The sequence below is a fragment of the Manis pentadactyla genome, chromosome 12 (assembly GCF_030020395.1).
Source record: "Manis pentadactyla isolate mManPen7 chromosome 12, mManPen7.hap1, whole genome shotgun sequence".
Lineage (NCBI taxonomy): Eukaryota > Metazoa > Chordata > Mammalia > Pholidota > Manidae > Manis > Manis pentadactyla.
The window spans coordinates 43,774,691-43,783,804 of record NC_080030.1 but is presented as its reverse complement, the minus strand read 5'-3'; the positions used below and the strand labels follow the sequence as shown (position 1 = coordinate 43,783,804).

Genomic DNA, 9,114 nt, shown 5'->3' with positions numbered 1-9,114 from the left:
TTTTAGATTAGCATGGTAAAATGAAGGGTCTTGCACGCCCTCCCAGGAAGAGGGAAGCTACCATTAGCACTAGGAAAGAAGTCACACTGGGCAAGGTTCAGGCCTCAGTTGGCTTCTTGTGTAAAAATGTTCAGAATTTTCAGTTATCCACCAGTGATCCACAGCCAGTCTTACCCCCTAGAAGGAACAGCAGCTGCAGACAGTGGAAGAGAAGAAGCTGTTCTTAGAAGTCAGTGACAGTTTTCCAAGTTAAATAATAGCATTGTGATGCAACATCTGTGAACGAGAAATCAGGTAATGCTAAAGTAAAACAAATCTGCTTGCAGCTTTAAAAAACTGCCTTTATTCAAAATCATGGGTTTTTTTTCTTACCATTATGAAAGTTTAAAAAAATATAGCACTCGGTACAATGAAATACTACATTTAATTATTATTCAAACAAGGCAGGTTTCTCAGATTATATGTGAGAATTTAGCATGATCCAAACTCAAATATCCATTTCTCATATCTTTCAATGTCTGCAGCAGATACTGACTTAGAAACCTTTTTTAAAGCCATTTCAAAGTCTTCCATAGTTGTAGGCATGTGCATTTCTTCTCTTGAAAGATTCCTAATTTCTTCTGGGGTCAAACCTTCAATACGCCTTCTCATTGCCATCAAGGATGCATCCCTAGGTTTTAAATTTTAAACAAAACAAAACAAAAAGTCATATTTGGTTGAATAAAAATCTGTGAGCAGAAAATTTCAGTGCATGTGTTAATCTATGATTATCTTATTACATATAATGTATAATATAGAGGATCTACCAGAATATGACACCAATTCTGAGTTGTTGAGCTGTTAATAAGTCTTTGTGATGAAACAGGGATGCTAATCAATTCAAATAACTGATACTGACCAAGAAGCCTAAGAAAAAAAGCAAAAGGATGTAACAAAGAAGCTGGCAACAACTGAATTTCATTGTAAGTATCTAATAAAATAAAAAATAAGCATCACAGGGAGAGGAGAGAACCTATTAGGTACAAAATTGTTTTCCACAAGTCGGCAAAGCTGAATGATCAAGTTAGGTGGTCTCTCCTCACCCTCTTGGTGTTAGTGCTTTCTTCCTTAAAAAGGAGCAACTTAAGATTCAAGTATCTCTTTCTTTTCACCAAGCTTCATCCTTAATAGCAGCCACCATTTATGCAAATGGACAGCAACATAACAGCTGCTTTATATACACACATTTATCACTAATGGTCACAACAACCCTGCATAGTTGTTAGAAATGAGGAAACTGGTGCAGTCGAGTAATTTGCTAACTAACTGCCTGAACTAATACTTGGGGACAAAACCTACTTGAATCAGCTAGACTGGAGACAGTTTTTTTTCTTTTTACTGCTGTTCTATCATGTAGGACTTTTCACCGATAATAAGACTACTCCCCTGGGGTGTGCCAAATCCATCTATTTCAAATTATATTCCCTATGAAAAAGTGTAATGAATGAATGCACCAACAATTTTTTTAAACTATGGCAATTACTGATTTCCTATTTTACACCAATTGTTCTAACAACTTCTTGAACTTTCTGCAACTTTCAAATGAACTGCAGACTCTTCACTGACATGCAAGATACCCAAATACCTTACTAGCACCAGGTAACACTAACTTAATACCAACACTTGTGTCTCTGAGTATAGACTATAACATAGGTCTTCATTCATCTGTCTTAATTCAGCATAAGAACTTTGTAATAGAAGTTTACATCCACAAAAACCCATGCTTCCAAAATAACTCATACCTGCACACATTGGTAATGTCCGCACCTGAATAACCTTCCATGTTTTCTGCTATACTTGCAAGGTTAACATCATCAGCCAATTCCAGCTCACGTAGACTTATTCGTAATAGCTCCTCTCTGCCTTTTGCTAATTGTAGAAACAAATTAAAAAATGTAAGCCTTCAACATTAATATAGTGTACTATTTTGTTCTCAAGTCTAACTTGTGTGAGAAGTTTTCCAATTCTTAGAGCTCATTTGCTTAAAAAGTTAACAGCCATTCCTCACTGAATTTTAGATCACCTAGTATCAAAGCTTTTGGGCTCTACATATAGCCAAATCAGTTAATATAATGAAAGACATCCTACACCTGCCACTTAAAGGAAAGTTATTATCAAAATTTTAAATCTCTAAGCAAAACTACCTAACGGTTTATATGAGCTCTCTGACAAGATTCAACTGAAGATACCTGAAGGTAAGGGAATATAGATTCTTTTTTCAAGGCGACGTCTTAAAGCCTCATCAATATCCCAGGGGAAATTAGTAGCTGCCAGAACCATAACCATTTTGGAAGGGTCATCATTTTCAGAAGCACCTCCAACACCTAAAAGGAGAGTATAAATAAAGTCAGATTATACAAAACAAAGCACTACTTGAAGATCATAAAAAATTTAGCATGACTGAGGTACTGAAGTCATCAACCCTCCTTAAGACTTAAAGCTAACTGGTACATATATGAGTTTGTGCTTCAAGAAAAAACGAGTTTTTGTATGCAAAAATATGGTTCAAAATAGATTTAATCAGAAGTCCAGCTCAGCTCACCTACACACCAGTTTTTTAAAAATTTCAAAAGCACACATATCCCTCTCTAAGGCCAAGTTACCTGCATTTATTTCAATTCAGAGCTAAAATTACGAGATGAGTGTATATGCCAAATGTCAATATTTTCTGGCCAGTCATCATTTTCAATATACATTAATTTACTATTGTCGATGTCCAGGACCCACAGGCCAGACTCCTCTAGTCATCCCGAGTTGTGTGGGTCAGCACCGTGAGCAGAGCTTGGTTAACAACCATGCATATACACACACATACCATCCATCTGAACCAGCAGCTCAGCTTTCACCCTTCTGCTTGCTTCGTGCTCTTCCGACGTCCCTCTGCGACTACAAATGGAATCTATCTCATCAATAAATATGGTAGCTGGAGAATAAAATCGAGCCTAAAAGAAGAAACCATGCAACACCAGGTTTTTATTTCATTTAAAAATCATCTATAGTTAGGAATTAGAAAATAGCTGGAGAGCCTGCCATCTCTTGTTCTTGTCCTAATACTGGGAAGAGAGGACAGAACTGGGACAGCTAAAATATAGCTTCTAATATGGACTCACTTCATAATATATACTTCAAATTATGTGGCTATTTTTTATATCATTCAACAACATAACTGGCTATATGTATTTATGAGTGATATATATACAGGATTATCGTATATATTACAACAATATGAATAACAATGACAAAACATTTACAGATATTGGGTTAAGTGTTATTTCTAGAAAAAAATCAGAACTATTTCCTTAAAATAAAACATAAATTCCAAGAAATTCTAATTAAATTACATTTTTTCATTTGACCAGTGTTAAGTAAATTTTTATCCTCTCAAGTAGTCAATTTAGAAGAGTCAATTTATATGGCCAAAGCTTTTGCTGAGATAAATTTCACCATTTAAGCCATTAAATGTATGATTCAGTATTTAGTATATTCTCAATGTTCTGTAACTATCAAATTTATAGTATTTTCACTGCCCCAAAAAGATAACCCATGATTCTTTCTCTAGCCCCTGGCAATCACTATTTCCTGTGTGATTTTTGCCTATTCTGGACATTTCAAATAAATGGGATTATACAGTATGTGGCCTTTTGTGTCTGGTTTCTTTTATTCAACATAATGTTTTCAATGCTCGATTATATTGCAACACATACAAGTACTCCACTTCTTTTTATGGCTGAATAATATCTCCCAGTTTGTTTTTGTACCTTAAATGTATTTCTTCCTCAAACCAAACAGGGAATACTGACCCATTAAATAACAGATCTAGTCGAGTATTAATCTACTAAGTCGCTGTGTAAGACTCAACAGTATCACCCTTTCCTTAAGGAGACTGAAGAAGCAATTTATTATAGTAATGAAAGACATTTACTGTTAATTTTTTAAACAAAATATCCAAACTTAGAGATACACTGCAAGAGAAAGTTTGAACCTAAATGATGACCAAGATTTCTCAACACAGCTTGAAGAAATAGCACTTTAAAGGTCTTCCTAAAAATTAGTCCCCAATGGCAAGTGAACACTACAGACTTGAGCATACAATTGTATCGGGTCTATCAGTTATTTTGGATTGTGAGGTTGAAATCTAACATCCTCTAAGAGACAATTATCTGTGTTAAAAAAAACCATACATCCAAGACATGGATTTAGTTTTGGTCTGTTCACTTGTAAAATCTTTATATTTAAAAACGTTGCTTTCTTTTCTAGTTGAAAATTTGAACTCTAAGTCATCTATTCCCTTCTGAGGGATGATTTCATTTGTACTAACACATCTTTACTTGGATTGTAGGTACTATGTACAAATATTTTTGTACCTTTTTTTTTTAATGGACAGAGGAAAAGAAAGAAAAAAAGTGGCCTAGAAAAATCTCAATTGAAATTTTGGCTAGAAACCATCTACCAGCAAAACCTACACTGATAAAAATTAAATTTCAATCTGTTTGTTGCCACACCAAACAAAAAATACCAGACTGATTCTTCTCAAATACTGAGGGTGTGCAGAACAGTCTGATTAAAGCAGAGGCCTTGTGGCACATGTAAAATTGAGGAAGCCCTGTAGAAAGTACTAGACAAAGATTTAGAGTGGACACCAGTTGTTTTTGCCTGCATACCTTATGCTAAGAGAAGATCTCTTTTTCATTTATAAGTCACCCTTTTTATTCTCATGCCACTACCTCAAGAGAGGCCAACTCAGACCTGGCCAATCAGGCCACTCCAATTCTCTGACCAAAATGATGTGGTCAGGCATGGTCATGTGACTCAAAATAGTGAAGTATTAACCCCTGCAATTTTGCTGGGCCAACTGAGAAATGAGTGCTAATTTCTCTGGGACTACCATATGGACAATACAAATAAGGTTTAAGCCTTTGATGACTACCTTAATGGCCACATGGTCTGCATAATTTTTTTTTTTTTTTGTGAGGGCATCTCTCATATTTATTGATCAAATGGTTGTTAACAACAATAAAATTCTGTATAGGGGAGTCAATGCTCAATGCACAATCGTTAATCTACCCCAAGCCTAATTTTCGTCAGTCTCCAATCTTCTGAGGCATAACGAACAAGTTCTTACATGGAGAACAAATTCTTACATAGTGAATAAGTTACATAGTGAACAGTACAAGGGCAGTCATCACAGAAACTTTCGATTTTGCTCATGCATTATGAACTATAAACAGTCAGTTCAAATATGAATACTCATTTGGTTTTTATACTTGATTTATATGTGGATACCACATTTCTCTATTATTATTATTTTTAATAAAATGCTGAAGTGGTAGGTAGATATAAGATAAAGGTAGAAAACATAGTTTAGTGTTGTAAGAGAGCACATGTAGATGATCAGGTGTGTGCCTGTAGACTATGTGTTAATCCAAGCTAGACCAGGGCAATAAAACATCCACGTATGCAGAAGATTTCTCTCAGAACGGGGGGGTGAGGTTCTAAGCCTCACCTCTGTTGATCCCCAATTTCTCACCTGATGGCCCCCCTGCAACTGTGCCTGTCTTAGGTTGTTCCTCCCTTGAGGAATCTTACCCGTCTCTGGCCAACCAGTCATCTTCCAGGGCCATACAGGGAAATGTAAAGTTGGTAAGTGAGAGAGAAGCCTTATTGTTTGAAATGGTTAGCTTTTTATTTCTTTGCATATTTATGCCCTGTAGCTTCTATGCCCAGCATTTGTCTTGAGGTATCTTTACCACTAGGAAGAATTATGATACTCGGTAAATTTGATATGAGGCACGAATCCTATTTAAGGGTTGTAATTAGGAAGGAAGAAGAAAAGCTATAGAAGTAGCAGGTGGAAGAAAACATGAGAAGATTGATTATTTCTTTGACATATCTTCTTGTAGAGTAACTTCAGCATGTATAGGTTTTAAGTTACTACTTAAATTGCGCACACACATTAACATAATAGGAGTATAGTTACATAACCAAAGCATATCTGTAATTACCAGCCATCTCCAGTGAAACCAAGAAAACCAGATAGGCACCTTAGGCATTTGTGAAAACTTATCTATGATATGGTGGATATTGTCCAACTGAACTTGAACAGTCTGAGAGAAATCAGACAAATTAAAACAACCCATTCCTGGGGAATGTTCACATCCCTTATGTTCTTTTAACAGTAAATAGTCTGTAGTTGTAAGATTTTGGAGTGCTACAATTTGCACTTTGGTCTGCATAAATTCTAAGCCAACCCAGAAGTAAACAGAACCAGAAGTCAGAGAGTAACATTCCCAAAGACATCTGCATTGCCAGATCCTGCTAGGCCTAAAAACCTACAACATTAACTTCTGAAAATTCCCAGCTTACATGACCCAATATAGTATTCTTTTTGTTTAAACTCACTTGATTAGGTTTCTGATACTTGAAAATGGATGCTTGTGGCAACACAAAAAATTAAAAATTAAGTTTTTGTGTTTGTTAACCATGTCATGTGAAAAATCCTGGACAGAATTTTATATTTAAGTGGCCTTATTTAAATTATAGGCCTTGAGGCATGTTCACTTTGAGAGATTCTGAGGGACTGAAGGTATGCACTCAAGAAAGGCAGTCATCTATACAGCGGTCAAAATCAAGATATGAGAGGCAGTAGAATTTTACATCTTGAGTTTACATAATGAATAGAAAAGAATCCATTTGGTTTCAGATATGAGCCCTAAACCAAAAGTCACAAGGGCAGAAACTCCACTGCAGACATTGGTTTGTGAACAAGCCACTACTCAAGTGGGCAACTCAAAGGAGCGCACTCCAGATAAACAGGGATTTATTGAAAAATGGTTAAAATTTTCCTGGACAACCCTAGGGAAGCCAGTAAAAATAAGTGATCTGATATGCCTACATAAACCTCACTATAAAAAATAATGCAGTGTAGCACTTTGTAAGAGGCTTTCCCCCCATATTCCTCAATATAAAACCCTACACTCGAAAATATATAATTCTTAACAGTAACAGTTAAGAGCTATGAGGCCTTGAGAGTCAGGCTCTGTATTAAGCAGTTTACATGTATTAGATCACTGCTTCCTCTGAACATTACAGAGATAGGTCCTATATCACCGTCCTCTTATAGATGAAACAACTGAGGACCAGGAAAGGAATTTGCCTAGTTAGCCAGCTAGGAAAGTGACCCAGGTGGGATCTGACCCCAGGTCACCTGTCTCTAGAGACTCCACCCTTCACCATTCACACTAACTTAAATTTTTTAAAAGGCCTAATTATTCTGGAATACTGGCAATATAATTTCTTTTCCTTTCTCCCCTGAAGAAAGGGCAGACTAATTTGTCAAAATGATCCAAGAAGCTCTCCAATTCCACTGCAGCGTGCACTACTGAGTAAGTCATTAAGAACCTGTTAGAACTGGTGTCCTGCCTTAGGAATACTGAAGTTTTAGGAAAAAATAAAATGGGAACTAAAGCAGGAAGAAGCCTTTATAGAAAATGGATAACCTGAAATTGTGTGGGTTTCTCTTTGATTTATTCTGATCTTAGGAAGTTCTGGTGTAATATCAATATGGTCATCTAAGGTTTTGTCCAGGATTAAGGATTAAGAATGCAAGTCTTTGTCACTGTCTACATAATAAGCATAACTCTGTCCCAATACATAAACTACAATATTTCTTAAACAAGGCAAGACTGAAATAATCAGTGAAACTTAACAAAGTCAGCAGTCTAAAAAACTACTGAATTCAATCCAAACACTCTACAAGGTTGAATTACATTTTTCTACTGATACTCAGATAGTGGAAGTAAGAAAAAGAAAGTCAAAGTGATAAGCAGAGAACTTATGCCAAAGATTGCGGGTATTTGGTATAGTCAATAGATTGGAGGTGACCTAAGGTCCACAGCTGCCTTACGGTTTTCACCTATTCACATCACTACAATGTTACAATACTGCATTTACTCTAGTATAACTAAGCCTACTGATTTAAAAAACATAATAATTCAAATTCCTAAAGCAGATTAGTAATGCAGATCCCATAATGTGAGCATGCCCGTAAGCTCCCAGAGATGGCTCTTGCTCCAGAGGAAAAGAGACAAAGAAAACCTCAAATTACTCGAGTCAGTAAAGGGTTCTACAGGAATCACACTCTGGGCGCACTGTCACCCTGCCGTGCTATTCCACACGCTGGAGGGAGTTACAACTCACTCTCTCCCCTCTGAGAGGTAAAGAACCGTTAGAGTTGTCTCAAACATTCACCATTTCGAACAGGAGACGAACAAGCTTCTCAGACTCTCCTCTGTATTTGGAAGTCAGAGTTGATGAAGAGACATTGAAAAATGTTGTCTTGCACTCTGTAGCTACTGCTTTGGCAAGGAGGGTCTTTCCCGTGCCAGGAGGGCCAACCATCAACACTCCCTGTTGGGAATATAGTAGTGTAAGCAAAGTATTTATCTACCATTTTTCTAATTCATAAGAACTCCATTACTAAGGATCAAATTTCAACCAACTTACATGTAATATTAAGACAAAAGACAGACAAAAGGTTACTTAATCACAAATTACTTTTTTCATTACAAAAGGTAACAACATTATCAAAAATGTGGAACTCAGAAGTGAGAAAAAATATGGTCAATATTACAATATCATATCCTAACATGGGTACCATTAATATCTGGATATATTCCCTAAGAGTCTTTTTGCTCAAATTAATTATTTTTACATAGTTGAACTCAGAGCACATTTATAATTTTGTATCTTGCTTATCACTTAATATTTCAATTATTTTTAAAAATAGTAAGTGCCGAGTTAGCTATTTAGCACATTTCCCAAACCCCAGAGTCTCTTTTCATATCAGCTCATGAGTAAAAAAGTACTCATTAGGTGCAGACATGCTTCATTAATTTCTCAAGAACAGTTACAAGAAATCCAGGATACAGGTTTTGTAGCATGACACATTTACGGGGATATTATGTGCATTAAGCAACTTGTTCATATTCGCAAATACAAGCTCATTCTAAATCTACTCTGTGTCTACCTTTCTTCCAAAGATCACATTGTACCTATTTCTTATTCTGGGAAACTTGC

At 36.1% G+C, this 9,114-nt stretch overlaps 1 protein-coding gene across 1 annotated transcript in view; it reads right to left on the bottom strand.

Annotated features, from left to right (window-relative positions):
* Nucleotides 1-320: 320 nt before the first annotated feature.
* Nucleotides 321-9,114, bottom strand: part of KATNA1 (katanin catalytic subunit A1) — a 31,016-nt gene continuing 22,222 nt past the window's right edge. The window contains exons 7-11 of the mRNA XM_036906938.2: nucleotides 8,287-8,445; nucleotides 2,855-2,981; nucleotides 2,229-2,363; nucleotides 1,782-1,908; nucleotides 321-670 (exon numbers count right to left, since the gene is read on the bottom strand). Of these exons, the coding sequence (XP_036762833.2) occupies nucleotides 472-670; nucleotides 1,782-1,908; nucleotides 2,229-2,363; nucleotides 2,855-2,981; nucleotides 8,287-8,445 (747 nt within the window). The 3' untranslated portion in view covers nucleotides 321-471. The remainder of the gene's footprint in view (nucleotides 671-1,781; nucleotides 1,909-2,228; nucleotides 2,364-2,854; nucleotides 2,982-8,286; nucleotides 8,446-9,114) is intronic.